The following is an 18,156-nucleotide window of genomic DNA, read 5'->3' as shown; positions in this document are numbered from 1 at the left end:
AGATCTAGTCTACATTTTGCATGATTCTGTGCTATTCATATCATTTTTTTCCTAAGTGAAACCCCCTCTAGGTATAGGTTTGAGTTGGTTTTTACTCGTTTTCAGTAATTCACCTGCAAGTGCAGGAGCTGTCACTATGATTCTTATTTTATTTATTTATTTATTTTGCTGTTGGCCTAGCGTTTGCTGATATTATATTCATATATATCATATGTTGGCTTGATATTACACATTGCTAAATGCTTTGCCGCCCCAATCGTTTATTTGGTTCACATGCACAGACTCTGAGTCCCAGGGATTGCACATATTAAAGCAACCAGATTATAACCAGTGGTATGGAAATCTTTTGTATGCACAATTTAATAGTAGAAAAAGCATCATTCCAGATGAAGTAAATGAGAAATTATAACAATTGGAGGAGGATTGCCATTTATTTTGATTTGGGTTTCCAAAGAACATGCAGTGAATGGCCATTGAATTAAGGAAGACATTTCCTAAAATATGAAACTGAATAATTTTTTCTATCAGCCAAATACAGATTTAACTCCAGGAGGCATTTTCCACCTTTTTCATTTCATTCTGGTGGTGATGGGGTGATGATACCATGACCTCCAAGATAGTTCTGATCTGCTAAATTTTAACATTCTTTGCCTCTTTCTCCTCCCACGCTCTTGGTACAGATTTGTATGTCAAGGTTAACCTTGTTTAGCCTCCTCACTTGACCCTACTCTTGTTGCTGCCTTACTGTGATAGTCACTGGTGATTTTAGGGTCTGAGGTAGGAGATAATTGGTATAGTAGAAGTCAGACAGAGACCCTGAGACCGTTGCCTGTAGGTTAATTTTGTGTGTTCTTTTTCAAGGCTATGCTAACACTTGTCATCTATGAAGCTAATGTGTTTATATTTAGATTTAAACATTTCACATTTTAAGGGGAAGTCTGGAATGGGGATAGGATTCAGTTAAAGTAAGATTTAAATGTTGCTACATACAGCTAATTTCTTTCTTCTTGAAAATCATTAATTATGTTTTTGAAATCTCAGTGTTTTTCTATTACTGACTTATCAAATTTGCATTTTGTTAAGCAATACGAGGATTCTCTCCACCACATAGAATCTGCAGTTTTGAAGAGGCAAAGGGTTTGGATAGGATCAATGAGAGAATGCCACCCCGGAAAGATGCTGTACAGCAAGATGGTTTCAATTCTCTGAACACCGCACATGCCACTGAGAACCACGGGACTGGCAACCATAGTGCCCAGTGACCCACGGCTTCCCAGGGACTCTCACATCTCGGGCCCCAAATGGACAGATCACCCCCAGGATCTGGAGGGGTCGGCCAAGCTGACTGTAAATGTCACAGTCCCTCTGGAGAAACCATTGTGCTTTTAAGACCCCAGCCCCCTTCCTGGATGGAGGCTTGAGGGCCCTGGGACATGTTGTGATATCTGATAAGATTGGGTCATCGCTGCCAAGGTGGAGAGCAGTGAGCAAGGGGCTTGGGGCAATTTCCAGTGGAGGGCAACTACACCTCCATTTATGCTTGTGGTTCACACATTTAAGTTTACAAATGAGATTTCTTTTTCCCCTCAGTAGAATTAGATTTTGTTTTTTAACCATGACTTCAAATGCAATCCTAAGAGCTAATGTGGACTTTTTTCCCCCCATGAAATGTCTTTAAAGGATGAATTAGCATGGTCTTAAAATACATTTCTGAGGTTACTAAGCTGTATTTTGAATTATGGGCAAAATGCTGAGAAACCCAGTTGGCATTTATACAAAATGCTGACCTCAGGTCTATAGTTCTTAAATGTGGCTAATTCTGTAATATAGGCTTGGTATTTTTCAATTATGAATGCATAACCTATTTCTAGGCAGACTGTCTTACTTGAACACAAATCCAAAAACTAATTTAGAATCTTTTTTGCCCAAATCTTTTGAAATTTACACCCCAGAGATTTAAGAAGAAAACCTCTAAATTTCAAAATTATGAAGAATTACAGAATTACTCATTTAAGGTACTTTAAAAGAAGTTTGTACATTGTCAAAGTAAATTTTAATTCAAATCATGTCTGTAAAACTTGACGTATTTTGTGTATGCATGTTTTCATTTTGCAAATATTTAATATATAGACCTATGATGTACAGGTACGACATGTATAGGTTACCTAGATGTTATGAGAAATTTTAGTTTATTGTGAGTACTCAAGTTGCTTAAATAGCCACCAGGGTGATTTGCTGCTGGCTTTCTATCATTTTTATGTTTTTGATGCAGAGGAAATTTTAAAATGTTCTGGAAGTGTTTTTGATTAAGCAGTGCAGCATAGAAGCAATGGTTCTCTTCAATCATTCAGATGTTAGTGGAAGCATAAAAGTCAAGATTGCATGTTGAACCTTTTCTTTTGATAGTTACAGAACTGCTTGGTTAAACTAAATGGAACCATGTGCTAATTTTTCACAATTATTGACCTGTATTGATTGCCACTGTAGTTTGGTATTTCCCTTTACTTTGGTGGCCTGCTTCCCTCATGCCCTGGAATACAACTCAGAGCTCCAGGCAGCGGAACCATCTATTGTTTTGTTTGCCAGAAAGTGCACCCTGTACGGTCTCCTGTCTAAGTTGGAAATATTATGCATGTGCAGGACTATTCGAGTATTTTATAAATAGTAGCACACAATAAATTCCATGCATGGGCCGCTGCTCCTATCTCTGTGTTGGGTTTTATTTGGAAAATGTAGTCTGATTTGACCTCAGGCAAATCAGAAAATCCTGTTAATAGAACTGGGATATAACCTTCAGAGATTATCTTGTGGATAATTCATGGTAATTTGATAAATTAAATTCTTGCCTTCATAAATTTTGCTTTTTTTTTTTAACTTTGGTTACATTTGTCTTAAATGAGCATTAGTAACTGAAAACTAGAGAACTTTGGGTGCTGTTATAGGCCTCCTAAATCTATATTTAAAATCACTATTTCACTTAATTTTAATTGAAAAAAATGTTATTGTGTAGAATTCTGTTATAGTAGTATTGGGAATTTATTGGGTGTTTTAACAATAAGAAAAAGGATATTCATGATACTGTATTTTCTTGCCATCGTATTCCTTTCTTTTCCATAATCAATTATGAAATTTTGCAAATTGAGGGAAATTAGAATATTGCTCAGCATTTTATAATATAACCATATAGTAACTTTAATTACAGTTTTCAACAATAATTATAATGATACACATTACAAAGCATTAATTTAAATTGAATTGTATACACTTGCCTTATTCCAGGTAGCAAATAGAACTCAAATTGTTATTACAGCTTTTAGTTGCTGTATTATCAGCTTGCATACATAGCAGTCCATGAGCTACCCTTAAAGTTACTATGCACTGCATACCTTTAAACGTTCTTCTGGATGTTACTGTTTTATGAAAACTATGCATCTCTAAATTAAGAGCATAACTAGTGTATTGGGTACCAGGAACTTCCGTAGCCCTTAGGTCCATCGCTGGGGTTAGATAGTGTTTGTGGGAATCTTGGGTAAACATGAAACATCATTAGCAAACTAGAAGAATTATGGGTTGATGGTAAAGAATAAAAAGAAGAAAGTAAGAGAAAGGAACAGAATGCAGAAAAGTATTGCATATTAAGAGTGGTAGAAAAATCACCCAGTGCCTCACAGACAACTTCCTGACTGTTGAATAAGAACCTCTTTTTAGTCTTTTTAGTATTTTTTAAGGTTAGTATTTTTAGTATTTTAGTATTTTTTAAGGTTTCACAATGAACCATAGAAGCATTTTAAAGCTTTTTTAAAAATGTAACTTATGATGAAAGCAAACTGTGAAGAGTTCAGATCTTTATAAATTGTAAATTTAAATGTCTACCAGAGCTAGTAATTGTGATGGTAAAATATAAGTAGGCAATATCAATTTTTCTATATATTATATCACTTTATATTCAAGGATGACACTTCTGAGTTAGAAAAGTCCATCTGACTTCTTGTGCCTTCTGCAGTTCAGCCATTATTAACAGAACTCATACCCTTTAAAAGTTCTGCCAGTTAAATTGGAAATAGGTTTGAAACCTTTGCTTAAAATTAATTACTCCTGTTTTACTCAGGATTTTTGTCTATTGCTGCTGATTTTCTTTTCTCCACAGCTATTCTGAATAATATGTGATGTTTTGTTGCATCCTTAACACAACTTTCACCTTCCCTGTGTGTGGTTGCTTTCTACAGTTTGGGGTTCCTTTAGAATCCATTCTCTTCATCTGTTCATAAGATTTTTGATTTGCCACATTCCAGGACCTCAAATTGACTGCAAGTTGTTCTGTTCCCTAGTTTGATGATGTTCACAGAGGCAGGTAAGTGACATAGCTAGGGCCAGATGTAAGCAGAAAGTCAGGTCTTGCAGTCAGTCGTATAGGACCACTGCCCTGATAATTTCTGGAAGACTCTGGAGCTTGGTAAGTGAAAAGGAGCTAGGAATGTGTAATTAAATTCCTTGGATCAGCATTCATTATAGGAAGGACTAAGATGTTTGAATTGATTCTTTTATATTTTCTGTTCCTAGAAATAGAGTGTGTTTTTAGCCAATAATATTTTGGTTTTGCTCACTTTATTTCTATTTATTCCTCTTTTGAAATAAATAAGTGAGTGTGCCTGATGACATTCACTCAGAAAGTACCTTGCCCTCCTTTCAGAGAAAGTGAATTTTACAAATTAATTTTGTTTCCCCTACAATTGATTTCCTTCTAGACCATTAAATGACCATTTGTATTCTTCTTTCTTGGGGATTATGTTTGAATTGTGTTTGAGCAGTGTTTGTTATGCTAAAAGGGACTTTGGGCTTGGGTTAACTCATCCTGGGTCTAGACTGACATCCAGAACTCCAGGAGTTCTTTTGATCTGAGCTCGTGCCTGCCTTTGCAACCAAATAATGACTTCTGAACTATAATCCCAGGATTTTTTTTTTTCCTTCTGACTCTGTGGACTGAGAGTAGAAATGCTGTCTTAGTGAGAGAGGCTCAGGAAGCAATAGGTTTCATCTTTCCTTAGCCTGCCTGGCCTTTGGTAAGTTTGGGAGTGTTGACAGAGTTCTGAGCCTTCTTGGCAGAGAAGGAAGGTCAGAAAGAGAGAAGTCCATGGGCAGGGGGCCAGGTCCCTCCATACCTCATTAGGGAGAATTCAGCATTGTCTGTCTGGTTGGCAGGACACACCTAATCACAGAGACTCAGCATTTCAGCAGTTTGCAAAGGAAAGTGATATGAAGGGACAGCTGCAAGTCAGCCACAACCTAGATATGAGGAGATCAAGCATTCACTTCACTTGGAAGAAAGAGAGAAGGAAGGAAGCCGAGGGCTTAGCAGGGTAAGTTACTTTTCCATCAAACCATCTGCTTGCTTAGTTTATAGTTGAGTAAAACATTTATCACCCCAGGGAGTGTTAATCACTGATTAAGCAGCTGAATGTGCTTAATAATAGCAATATTCCTAACGTAGTCCTACTTTTCTCTTTCTCTTTCCCAGCTCCTTTTGAGGATCCCCAATGACTAGCACCATTCCCCCCTTGCCCCACCTCCCCAAAGATATTTTGTGTTTGCTGGTGAATTAGAGAAAATTAATGGGCCTTCCTGGTCTGGTGATAGTGAGAAGGTAACTGGTTTGGTGAAACTTGAGGCTTTTGGTGATGAAGGAGAAAGATGGGAGACCTGGTCTGGGAATAGGCTAATATTAGAGGGAATTTGGAAATGAAGATAAGAGTTTTTCTGGACCGTGCAGTCCATGTCTCTTCTTCTCTTTAGAACTTGGTGTTGGTGTTCTCTCTTTTACATACTGGGAATAAATTAGAGCCCAAGTCATTGGGGATGGCTAGAAAAAAGTTAAAGTGATTCCCTGCTGGGGGCCTGGGTGGCATCTGCCTTCGGCTCAGGTCCTGGGATTGAGCCCCACATCAGGCTCCCTGCTCAGTGGGGAGCCTGCTTCTCCCTCTCCCTCCACCCCTCCCCCTGCTCCTGCTCTCTCTATCTCTCTCACTCACTCTCTCCAAAATAAATAAATGAAAATTAAAAAAATAAAGTGATTCCCTGCTAGGTGAGGAAGACTGATCTCTTGAAAATTCTTTCCAACTTCTCTCTTACCCCTCTGTTTTTTGCCTTAGTTTCTGTCAGTCCTGTCCCTCTCCTCAAATTTGGAGGATCCTGGGGCTCATTGCATGAAAGTTAGAACCAGGGAAGCTGGGTGTGGGCCTAGGGTACACAAAGTCAGACATTAGCCTCATGTAGATAACAAACGCTTCTTACCTTCCTCCCAGAAATTTAGTTCATTAGTATCATGAGCCTGCTCTTAGACACAGGAAACGATCAGGGATTTCATTACCAATACTCCTCCCCAAACTGATCCCTTCACTTCCCAGCCAGTTCAACCAACCCCCAGAGAGCCAAGAGTTAATCTTCCTTTGCAGAAAAGACCTCTTTGGAAAGGCAGATGAATTAGGCAGTACATTTCTGGTCTTAATTGGCTTCCATTGCAGCACAAAGGCTTTTAGTGGAACATCAGGAATATATATTTGTTACTCCTGGGATTTAAGATTCTTGACTTGCCTCAAATCAAAGATAATTTTTCTCTATACTTTCAAAGAAAGATGAATCCATTCTTTCAAGGTTCAAGAAGGTGTTCTCTTGCCCGAAGAGGCTGGGTAGATAGAGCAGAGGAATGCTTCTCAAGTTGCAGTGATTCTGGAAATTGGATGAGAATGTGTAGTGATTAAAAATGGAAGGAAGGGGTGCCTGGGTGGCTTAGTTGAGTGTCTGACTCGATTTCAGCTCAGGTCATGATTTTAGGGTTATGAAATTGAGCCTCAAGTTGGAGTCTGCACTCATTGTGGGGTCTGCTTAGAATTCTCTCCCTCTCCCTTTCCCCTCCCCTGCTGCTCTCAAAGGCACACTCTCTTAAAAATAGGTAGGTAGATAGGATAGATAAGTGAAATGAAACAAAGTTTATTTTTTTTTAAAAAGTGGAGGGAAGAGTCAGGTCAGTTGTTGGAATTGGGGTACTCAGGTGTGAAGGCATCCTTTAGTTAAGGGACATGACCCTTAAATCTTAAAATACTCTATCACCCTCAGGTCTATTAGTGAGAATGTGGAAGATACGCAGATGAGTTTAGCTATCTGTTCTGTGGACTCTGAAAACATCCATTTATCTGTGGGATGAGGGGAGAGATTACAGGGGTGCAATGAAAGGATGAGAAACTACAAAGGAAAATACAAATTAGTTCCCTCATTAGCTAAGGACAATAGTTTGCAAGAGCCATGTTGTAATATAATAGATTTTCTTAAGTTTATTTTAATTCCAGTTAGTTAACATACAGTGTTATATTAGTTTCAGGTGTACAGATAATAGATTTTAGCTGGATGATTCTGGGAGGTCTTTGTTCGTTGTGCCACCTACACCTCAGCTGAATAATGATTCTTGAAGTTTTTTTCCCTAACAAATCTGGTTCAGAAGGATTAAATGTCAGACTATTTTTGTAACAAAACATGATCCCTGGTTTGAACTTTAATAGTTAACCTTATTTACCATAAAACCAACCACTGTTAGCATTTTTATCCTCTGCCATTTCCCTGTCCCTGGAGGCAGTTAATCTGAGGGTTAATAATTTTTTAGCTTCTCTGGGATGCCTGGGTGGCTCAGTTAGTTAAGTGTATGCCTTCCCCCTAGGGTCATGATCTCTGGATCCTGGGACTGAGTCCCACATTGGGCTCCTTGCTCAGCGGGAAGCCTGCTTCTCCCTCTGCCTGCCACTTCCCCTGCTTATGCATGTGCTCTCTCCCTCTCTCTCTTTCTTTCCCTGACAAATAAATAAAATCTTCAAAAAAAAAAATTGTTTAGCTTCTCAGTCTCTACGGATGCCTTTTTTAATTTTTTAATTGAGATGAAATTCACATAACAAAGTTAATCCTTTTAAAGTGAGCATGCTAAGTGAAATAAGTCAAGCAGAGAAAGACAATTATCATATGGTTTCACTCTTTATGGAACATAAGAAATAGGAAGATCAGTAGGGGAAGGAAGGGAAGAATGAAGGGGGGGTAAACAGAAGGGGAAGGAACCATGAGAGACTATGGACTCCGGGGAAACAAACTGAGGGTTTCAGAGGGGATGGGGATGGGGGATTGGGATAGGCCAGTGATGGGTATTAAGGAGGGCACATATTGCATGGAGCACTGGGTGTTATACGCAAACAATGAATGATGGAACACTACATCAAAAACTAAGGATATACTGTATGGTGACTAACATAACATAATAAAAAATTATTAGGGGCGCCTGGGTAGCGCAGTCGTTAAGCGTCTGCCTTTGGCTCAGGGCGTGATCCCGCGTTCCGGGATCGAGTCCCACATCAGGCTCCTGCGCTGGGAGCCTGCTTCTTCCTCTCCCACTCCCCTGCTGTGTACTCCGGGGAAACAAACTGAGGGTTTCAGAGGGGATGGGGATGGGGGATAAAAAAATTATTAAAAAAGTGAGCATGGTATGCACATTTACATTGTTATGCAACCACCACCTCTATCTAGTTCCAAAACATTTTCACCATCCCAAAAGAAAAACCCATAACCATTTAGCAGTTACTCCCCATACCTCTTCCACCCAGCCCCTGGCAACCGTGAATCTGCTTTCTGTCTCTGAATTTACCTTTTCTCAATATTTCATATAAATGAAATCATATAATGTATGATCTTTTGTGTCTGGCTTCTTTCAGTTAGCATAATGTTTTTGAGGCTCGCCCACATTGTAGCATATTATCAGTACTTCATTTCTTTTTATGGTGTCATATCTGAGAAATTGCCAAATCCGTATTACGACACTTTTCCATATGTGTTCTTCTAAGACTTTATAGTTTTAGTTCTTACATTTAGGTCATACTTAATAATCAGACTCAAACCATTCTATGTCATTAATTCCTAGAGTATTCCCATCTATATTTCTATGCTCATGCTCTTCTCTGTGCTTAGAATTCCTTTTTTTCTGTCTCCATGTATTCAAAGTATTACCATCTTTAATGGGTCTACTCTGACTGTTACATGCTTTATAAAGCCTTCCTACAGCTAACCAACTGAAGAGATTCTTCTGATCTCTCATAAGTGCTTTAGTTTCACTTATAGGATTTATATACTGCCTTAAATTATAATTTACATTTGATCCCTCTATAAGGCATTTCGATATTAAGTATATTTTTCATATTTGTTTCCATTATAATATTTTATGAATGATTATATGTTTAGCAACAAATATTTATTGAATGAATCGATGTTTTTATTTTTCCTAATATAGTTCCTTTTGTTTACTCATTCCTCTTGGAAGGAATGGGAGAAGACAAGGCAGGGAAGGAGAATATCAGAATTCCTTCTAGGTGGTGTGTGGGCATGGGATTAGTTCTACTTCAAAGCTCACCTCTTTAGGAAATTTTCCTCATAATTTGCGTAACTTGCTTTGACTACATAAATCTTAATATTGCAGTGCTGATTTTGTATTGCATTTAATTTCTATTTCTGGGTTGACTGCTTAAAAATGTGATGATAGGTCTTCTAAAATGAGTGGTTTTTTTCCCTAACTAGGTGAGATCTACTGATTTATCAATTAGTTGGTAGTTTTGGACAACCAAAATTTCTGTTGCTTTTTCCTCCCTTATTTTAAGTTGATTTTTAAAATGCATTAGTAATAGATTAATATATTCTTAGTATTCAAGAGTCAAACATTACAGATAAGTCTGCAGTTCCTTTTGATTAACCCAGTTCCTATCCCATCACTTCTTCCTCAGAGTTTTTTTACTTATTTTTTTTTAAAGATTTTTATTTATTTATTTGACAGAGATAGAGACAGCCAGCGAGAGAGGGAACACAAGCAGGGGGAGTGGGAGAAGAAGAAGCAGGCTTCCAGCAGAGGAGCCTGATGCGGGGCTCGATCCCAGAACACCAGGATCACGCTCTGAGCTGAGGGCAGACGCTTAATGACTGAGCCACCCAGGCGCCCCATCCTTCCTCAGAGTTAATCATTGTTATTGGTTTTATATGAGTCCTGCCAGACATTTTTCTATGCATTTGCTTACATACATATTTACATTTCATATAGAACTTCATATGTAATACATATATGTATAATCATGTTGATCTACAATTATTTCCCTCCTGTTTTTTATAACTGCCTGTGGTGATCAATAATCAGTAGATCCTGAATAAATCTTACTGATACCTAGGTCTGAGAGACTGGAATGAGAATTGAAAGGTCAAACATATAAAAACACATCATACTTGTCTAGCTTGCAAAATTTCATTCCGTATCTGTTCTACATATAGTCCCCAGGTATCAGTGGACAGCCATGGCTCCAAGATCCCGGCAACGAAGACACAAGAAACCCCCCTCATTGGTGACTCCCATGGTTGTGACCCCACCCACAGTTGTGACCCCTGTGCCTCTGACCCTCTCAAAACTTGACCCTAGCATTGATGCACTTGGCTTCTTTTCCTTGGAGAATAATGTTCCTGGCCTATCCCAGCTAATTCTTCAAAAGCTAAACATGAAAAGCTATGAAGAATACAAGTGAGTGACTAGCTCTGTGGAAGAGTAATATATTATCTCTGGTAGAAGTGATTTCAGAAAGCAAGAAGGGAGTATAACTTGGGGAATATGGGGCATTTACAATGAGGGAGTTTCTCATCCTGACTTTTGTAAGTTTTATTACTATAGAAGAAATATACTTTGCTCATGTGAGAAGGAGTGGGAGTAGATGGAAATATATAGGAAGCAAGGTATAGGTCATGAATGATTCTGGAGATATTCTTTTTCCTATTGCCACTTCTTCTCCATGCCATTTCTGCAGGTTGGTGCTAGATGGGGGTGATTCTGCATCAGGCTTTGGATTTCGATGCCCTCAAGAAATGTTCCAGAAGATGGAGGACACATTCCGGTTCTGTGCTCACTGTAGAGCTCTTCCTAGTGGCCTTTCAGACTCCAAGGTCCTACGGCGTTGCAAGAGGTGACTAGTTGGTGACTTACAGGAGAGTCATCCAGAAATGATCATATTCTAAGACTTCATTGCAGGAGGAAAGGTCTAAGAGTTCTCAGAATAACTTCAGGCCCACTCCTCATTTTGTGTGATCCAGGCCACAGAAAGATTAGAAAAGGATTGGGCTCCTGCTTATTTTGGGTATTATGGGGAGGTCAGACTATGGTACAGTAGTCCCCCTTATGTGCAGTTTCACGTTTTATGGTTTCAGTTATGCGTGGTCAACCACAGTCTGGAAGCAGATGATCCTCCTCTGACTCTTGTCAAAAAGTTAATAGTAGCATAATGTTGTGTCACAGCAGCTATGTCATTCACCTCACTTCATCTTATCATGTAGGCATTTTATCATCACGTCATCATGAGAAGAAGGGTGAGTACAGTACAAGAAGATACTTTGAGAGAAAGATCACGTTCATATAACATTACAGTGTATCATAATTGTCTATGTTATTGTCATTAATCTTCTACTGTGCCTAATTTGTAAACTTTATCATAGGTGTGTATGTGTAGGAAAAAATGTAGTATATAAAGGGTTTGGTACCATCCATGAGTTCAGGCATCCACTGGGAGTCTTGGAACATATTCCCAGTGGAGAAGGGGGGACTACTGTATAATCTTCTCCACCTCCTTCCTCTTGAGTATTCAAGGGGTAAGATCATATCTGTTCTGGGGAGGTTGGGGTTGAGCCATACCTGTGATAAGAGGTTAGCTGCAGACTCCTGGTATTTTTTTTTTCTGTAAGGGATGTAAAAAGTGAGTTGTTCCAGTTACAGACTGACGTGTTACTCTGCCCCAAGAGAATAATTACATTCCTAGCCTCTCATTGTCTCCCCTGCCACATGTAATCTCCAAATTTGGTGCATCAGCTCTCACTCCTCTTCCTACCTTCCCTACCCAGTGATCTTTCTTCCTCGATACAGGAAGTATCAGTACCCTTCCCTAGATAGCCCCCAATCACCTTTGAGGTGTAGGAACATCTATTTCTGGGGCTCATTTTTCAGGTGCAGAAATGTCTATTACTGTGGTCCAGAGTGCCAGAGGTCAGACTGGCCAGAGCACAGAAAAGTTTGTCAAGAGCTGCGTCTGGTAGCTGTGGACCGTCTCATGGAATGGCTTCTAGTCACAGGTGAAATGGTGGTGTTGGAGAACTCTGCCACAGTGGTCATAGTTGGTTATACTTGGAGAAAGATATGAAAGCATGTTGTTACGAGGAAAACATAAACTGAGTGGGGCACTCCTGGTCACAAGTTGGAAGAGTAAATTTGGAAGGAATATTGGAGCCAGGAAAGGGTTAGGTCACTCTTATCCCTTCTTTTCTGCAGGTGCTTTTGTCCTGCCTTCAGGACCTTGGCCATGCCTGGCTGAAGTTGTACAGGGCTGGGATACCTGGTTTTCTATGCGGTGTTTACAGCTAGATGCTACACTGGATGTTGTGCTAGGTAGTCATGCCATGACCACCCTGTGGGCCAACGTAGGACGGCCAAGGCCAGACCCAGATGTCCTGCAGGGCTCTTTGAAGCGGCTGCTGACAGATGCCCTATCACGGCCCTTGACACTGGGCCTTGGGCTTCGGGCCTTGGGGATAGATGTTAGGAAGACTGGGGGAAGCACAGTGCATGTGGTTGGTGCTTCCCATGTGGAGACATTCCTCACTCGCCCTGGGGACTATGATGAGCTTGGCTACATGTTTCCTGGACACCTAGGCCTCCGTGTGATCATGGTGGGTAAAGACGTATCTGCTGGCTTTACACAGAGCACCTCAACATCCCCCCTGGAACCTGGCACAGTTCAGCTTAGTGGCCATAGGGGCCTCTATCATGACTTCTGGGAGGAGCAGGTAGAGACTGGACAGACAGCCCATCCAGATTTGGTGGTGGCATTCCATCCAGGTAAGAGTCATTCAGGGGAATACTGGGTGGCTTTTCTGGGAATTTTCCATTCTGACTTGTATCTCCCCTATTTGGAACCCCATTCATTTGGTCAGGTTAAACATAAAATGATGACAGTCTTGGTTGATCATTAGCCATATGTGCTATACCTGGGTTCAGAATTTTCCATTGCAGAACCTGGGGTGGATGATGGTGGTAAATGAGCATTGGAGGTGAGCAAGGTGAGGGGAGTGGTGGGCACAATCAGAAAAGTATCTTGCTTTGGGTCTACCTCAGCCTTTCCCCTCTCTATATCCATTTCTGTTGTTTTTTTTACTCCCATAGGTTTCCATGCTTCCCCAGACTTGATGGAGGCTTGGCTGCCCACCCTCCTGCTACTTCGTGATTATGAGATCCCTACATTGATCACTGTTTACAGGTTTCAACCTCTTCCTATTTGTGATACCTCCCTGACTCACTCATACCTCTGTCTGTAAGATGAGCTCATTTCTCTCCCCCTTGCTCATCTTCTGTTTTCTGGTGAGGATTTTCTTCCTTTCCACACTTGGCTTTCTAATCCCCTTGGAACCAAGTTCTGCTAGTTAATCAAGTACTTAGTGAGACATTTGGGAGGGAGGGATACCCTTGCCTATCTAACCTTAGGTAATTTTGGGGATTAATGAGTCCAGAAGTATCAAGTTCTGAGGAAATTCTCTCCTATGTCTCTCATAATTAGCAGCATTTCTTTTTCTTTTCTTTTCTTTTCTTTTCTTTTCTTTTCTTTTTTCTTTTCTTTTCTTTTCATTTCTTTTCTTTTCTTTCTTTTCTTTTTCTTTCTTTCTTTTTTCTTTTCTTTTCTTTTCTTTTCTTTTCTTTTCTTCTCTTTTCTTTTCTTTCTTTTTTTATCTCTCTCCTATAGCCATCAGGAGTTGGCAGCTTCTTTGCAGATTCTGGAGGACCTGGATACACACATCACTGCCTATGGAGCTAACCCTTTTGCGTCCCTCAAACCTGAACAGGTCTATTCTAACCCCAACAAGCAACCAGTATACTGCAGTGCCTACTATATCATGTTTCTTGGAAGTTCCTGCCAGCTGGATAGGAGGCAACTGGAAGAGAAAGTAGATGGTGGGGTTTAAACAGCTGAGCCAGATCTGGACTTCTAGAAAATCAGGAGGTTGTAATGAAATTACTCTGCTGATGTCAGGTTGTTGCCAACTTTGAAATCCACTATATCCTAAACCTTGGCCACTTGTCCAGGTAAAGATTCTAAGCTAAATGGGAGTTCCTATATGATGTGACACTTTTCTAAGAGATTAGCCACAAGTAGCTTCCAGAGACAGGATTCTAGATTTAATGCATTGCAAGAGGCCCTGGTATCAGTTTTTCCAGAACCTTGAATTCTTAACATTTTCCTTTGTGAGAAAGTTGTACCTTTTGACTTGAATCAGATGCTGTCAAGGAAAAGAATGGCACCTTATTTTTCTGGAAAAGACTTTCTTATCCAGCAATTTGGGTTGAAAAATGGCGAGGTGTTAATGATTTCAATGTACAAGAATGGGCAAATCAGAGAAATGGTCGGGAACATGGGAGAGGTTGTGAGGATTGGCATATTGTTCTATTTCCTGGCTTTTTCTAGATAAATATCTTATTTTCTTCTTTTCTCTTGGGGACTTCTAACCCTAGAGCAGCTTTTTGCCTTGTGTTGTATTTAAATAGCCCAGGGTAGGGGCACCTGGGTGTACAGTTGTTGTTGAGCTTCTCACTCTTGGTTTCTGCACTGGTCATGATCTCAGGGTCATGGGATTGATCCCTGCCTCGGGCTCTGTGTTCAGGATGAATCTGCTTGATATTCTCTCTCCCTCTGCCGCTTATGTTCTTTCTCTAAAATAAATAAATCTTTAAAAAATTATAAATAAATATCCCAGGGTATATCGGACTTCAGTTGAATATACTGGAGTTATTTGTTATTACCTAGTTTATACCATAATAAACTCAGTTTGGAGCTTCTTAAGTCACTTGTTTTATCCTATTTCCTATTCACTGGCATGTATTACTGTCTAGTCACAACACCTCAAGATTGGAGGTTTCTCTCTTGCCAAAGGAGTGATTAACACTAGCTGTCCGCTTGGGCCTGCCACTCTGCCACATCCTATCTCATGCCATCCTTCTCTTATCACATTCTCAAGATTAGGATATTCCTTAAGTATTCATTCCTACAACTTTGCCATGACCTCAGCCTCCCACCCCTAACCCTAACACACACATATACATTCTTATTGCCCACCTGATAGGGGTAATGTAAGAATTCATGTGTTCTGGGTTACCTGGGTGGCTCAGTTGGTTAAGCATCCGACTCTTGATTTTGGCTCAGGTCATGATTTCAGGGTTGTGGGATTGAGTCCGTGTTGGATTCTACACTGGGCGTGGAGCCTACCTAAAGAAAAAAAAAAAAAAAGAGTTAAGTGAAAATGTTCACAAAATTGGAGGACTCACACATTCCAATTGCAAAATTTACTGCAAAGCAATAGTAATCAAGACAGTGTGGTACTGGCCTAGGATAGATGACATCGAATTGAGAAGCAAGAATTAAGTTCTTAACATTTATGCTCAATTGATTTTTGACAAGAGTAATAAAACGATTCAATGGGAAAAGAACAGACTTTTTAACAGATAGTGCTGGAACAACAAGATAACACATGCAAAAGAATGAAGTTGGGCCCCCCTAACACACACATACACGCACACAACATACAAAAATTAACTCAAAATGGATCAAAGACCTAAATCACTAAAACTATCCAACTCTTAGAAGAAAACATAGGGTTAAATCTTCATGAAGTTATATTGGGCAATGGTTTCTTAAATATGACACCAAACCTATAAGCAGCCAAAATAAAAATAGGTAAATTAGACTTTATCAAAATTAAAAACTGAAAGGGACACCATCAAGAAAGTTAAAAGAATGTAAGAAAATATTCATAAATCACATATCTGATAATGGATTTATATCCAGAATATATATTAAAGAACTGTTAAAACTCAACAATAAAAGAACAAAAAACCCAATTACAAAATGGGCAAATGATTTGAATAGATATTTCCCCAAAGAAGATATACAAATGATCAATAAGCATATGAAAAGATGCTTAACATCTTTAGTCATCAAGAAATAAAAATCAAAACCATAATGAAATAGCACTTCATCCACTAAGATGATGGTAATTAAAAAGACAGAAGATAACAAGTGTTGGTGACGTAGAGCAGTTGTAACTCTCATATACTCTTCGCGGGGATATAAAATGGTGCAGCTATTTTGGAATACAGTCTGGCAGTTCCTCAAGAAGTTAAACATTGAGTTATCATTTGATCCAGCAATTCTGCTCATTGGTATGTCCCATGAGAAATGAAACCATGTACACAAATGGTCATAGCGTCATTATTCACAATAGCCAAAAGATAAAAACCCAAATGTCCATCAACTTATGAATGGATAAATAAAATGTAGTATATCCATGTAATGAAATACTTGGCCTTAGAAAGGAATGAAGTACTGATTCATGCGACAACATGGATGAACCTTGAAAGCATGTTCATTGATGTTCATGTTAAGTGAAGGAAGTCACAAACACCACATAGTTAATGAGTACATTTATATGAAATGTCTAGAATAGGCAAATCTATGAAGACAAAGTAGATTAGTGGCAGCATATGGATGAGGGGGATGAGGGTATTGAGGTAATGGCTTAAGGGTATGGGTTTTATTTTGTAGGTGATGTAAATGTTCTAAAATTGATTGTGGTGGTGGCACAGCTCTGTGAATATATGAAAAATCATTGAATTGTACACTTTACATTATATCTTCATAAAGCTATTACCAAACATTTTTTTTTAATCTTAGAGAATGTAGGGGTGCCTGGGTGGCTCAGTTGGTTAAGTGTCCAAGTTTTGATTTTGGCTCAGGTCATGATCTCAGGGTTGTGGGATTGAGCCCCACGTTGGGCTCCATGCTGGTCAGAGTCTGCTTGAGATTTCTCTCTCCCTTCTCTTTCTGCCCCTCCCCTCCCCGGGGGAAAAAAAATCTTAGAGAATGGAAAAATGGAGAATATTTGCTAAGTGCTTAATGCAATGCCTAGCACATGGTTCGTACTTAATAAATGGTACCTATTGTTAAATCCATACCACTTTGATTTTACACAGCAACATTGAGCTAGCAATACTGTGTAAGTATTGATTTGATGATGGAAAAACAAGTTGGATGTGTCATGGTTCAGACAAGATAATGCAGGTGCCAGCTAAGGTAATAGTAGGAGGCATGGAAAGGAAGGGGTAATTTCTAACAAGTAAATAGTGACATTTTATGGGTAAAGCACGAAAGTAAAATCTATAGGGTTTGGTTACTGATTGCAATGGGTGAAGTGTGATGTATCTCTCAGAATCAAATCAGGAGACAGAAGCCACACAGTAATAAGTGACACAAAAGTTTCCAACTTAGTAAACTGGTGTTGAGAGTACGTAAAATTCTAAATGCCTACCTTCATGCTAACTGCTGAGCAATCTAAGATGGCTTCTGACCTTAAAGTGTTTCCAGTTTAATGGAAGACTGACATAAGCAAGGACAATATATTTAACATAGCAAATGAAAAAAATTTGCATTTAAAAAACCGTATTGACAATCCCTTAGGATAGTACTAAATTGAATTCTGACATGCTCATCTCAGCAGGTCTATCAGCCATTTTTTCCTCCAGTATTGGATATAAATCTCTGCTTATTTGATTAGATCAACTGTTGGTTTGGGTTTTCCGGGCCATTCATTTGGGGGAATAATTTTTCTAGAGATTAAATTGGGCTATGTCATTCCCTCGACTCAACTTGTCCAATAGCTTCCCACTGGAACCAGAATAAAATCCGAACTCCTGGCCCACCCTCATGAGGAAGCTTTTGAGTAGAAAAGTATGTGGAGTAATAAGTTGATGGTTCTCAAACTCAAGTGTGAACCACCTGGAGAGCTTGTTAAACAAATTGCTGGGCTCCACCCCAGAGTAAATTTAAAGTGGAGCCCCAAATTTTCATTTCATTTTTTTTTTAAGATTTTATTTATTTATTTGACAGAGATAGAGATAGCCAGCTAGAGAGGGAACACAAGCAGAGGGAGTGGGAGAGGAAGAAGCAGGCTCATAGCGGAGGAGCCTGATGTGGGGCTCGATCCCATAACGCCGGGATCACGTCCTGAGCGCCGAAG

At 39.4% G+C, this 18,156-nt stretch overlaps 2 protein-coding genes and 1 long non-coding RNA gene across 7 annotated transcripts in view; 2 read left to right on the top strand and 1 right to left on the bottom strand.

Annotated features, from left to right (window-relative positions):
* PPP3CB (protein phosphatase 3 catalytic subunit beta) overlaps nt 1-2,704 on the top strand; it is a 50,450-nt gene extending 47,746 nt beyond the window's left edge. For all 5 annotated transcript variants that reach the window (XM_019800915.2, XM_034662694.1, XM_034662695.1 and 2 more), the window contains one exon: nt 1,084-2,704. In XM_019800915.2, coding sequence (XP_019656474.2) covers nt 1,084-1,262 — 179 coding nt within the window. In that variant the 3' untranslated portion in view covers nt 1,263-2,704. The remainder of the gene's footprint in view (nt 1-1,083) is intronic.
* LOC117802700 overlaps nt 1-18,156 on the bottom strand; it is a 47,297-nt gene that overhangs the window by 28,031 nt on the left and 1,110 nt on the right. Inside the window, exon 2 of the long non-coding RNA XR_004626172.1 lies at nt 15,201-15,350. This is a non-coding gene — a long non-coding RNA (uncharacterized LOC117802700). The remainder of the gene's footprint in view (nt 1-15,200; nt 15,351-18,156) is intronic.
* MSS51 (MSS51 mitochondrial translational activator) lies at nt 3,012-15,846 on the top strand. The gene is made up of 7 exons (XM_011226436.3): nt 3,012-5,357; nt 10,336-10,579; nt 10,860-11,015; nt 12,047-12,171; nt 12,368-12,934; nt 13,259-13,352; nt 13,833-15,846. Exons 2-7 carry the CDS (start codon nt 10,359-10,361, stop codon nt 14,050-14,052), a joined length of 1,383 nt encoding a protein of 460 aa, XP_011224738.1. The 5' UTR covers nt 3,012-5,357; nt 10,336-10,358; the 3' UTR covers nt 14,053-15,846.

The sequence above is a fragment of the Ailuropoda melanoleuca genome, chromosome 6 (genome assembly GCF_002007445.2).
Source record: "Ailuropoda melanoleuca isolate Jingjing chromosome 6, ASM200744v2, whole genome shotgun sequence".
In the NCBI taxonomy this organism is placed as follows: Eukaryota; Metazoa; Chordata; class Mammalia; order Carnivora; family Ursidae; genus Ailuropoda; species Ailuropoda melanoleuca.
Note: the sequence above shows the minus strand (reverse complement) of the source record. Positions and strands in the feature narration are given on the sequence as shown.

Bases quoted from the DNA above. Each gene is read 5' to 3' on its own strand.
- MSS51 (XM_011226436.3), top strand. From the start codon at position 10,359: ATGGCTCCAAGATCCCGGCAACGAAGACACAAGAAACCCCCCTCATTG. The intron at 10,580-10,859 runs GTGAGTGACTAG...CCATTTCTGCAG, and splicing joins AAAAGCTATGAAGAATACAA to GTTGGTGCTAGATGGGGGTG. The intron at 13,353-13,832 runs GTTTCAACCTCT...TCTCTCCTATAG, and splicing joins ACATTGATCACTGTTTACAG to CCATCAGGAGTTGGCAGCTT.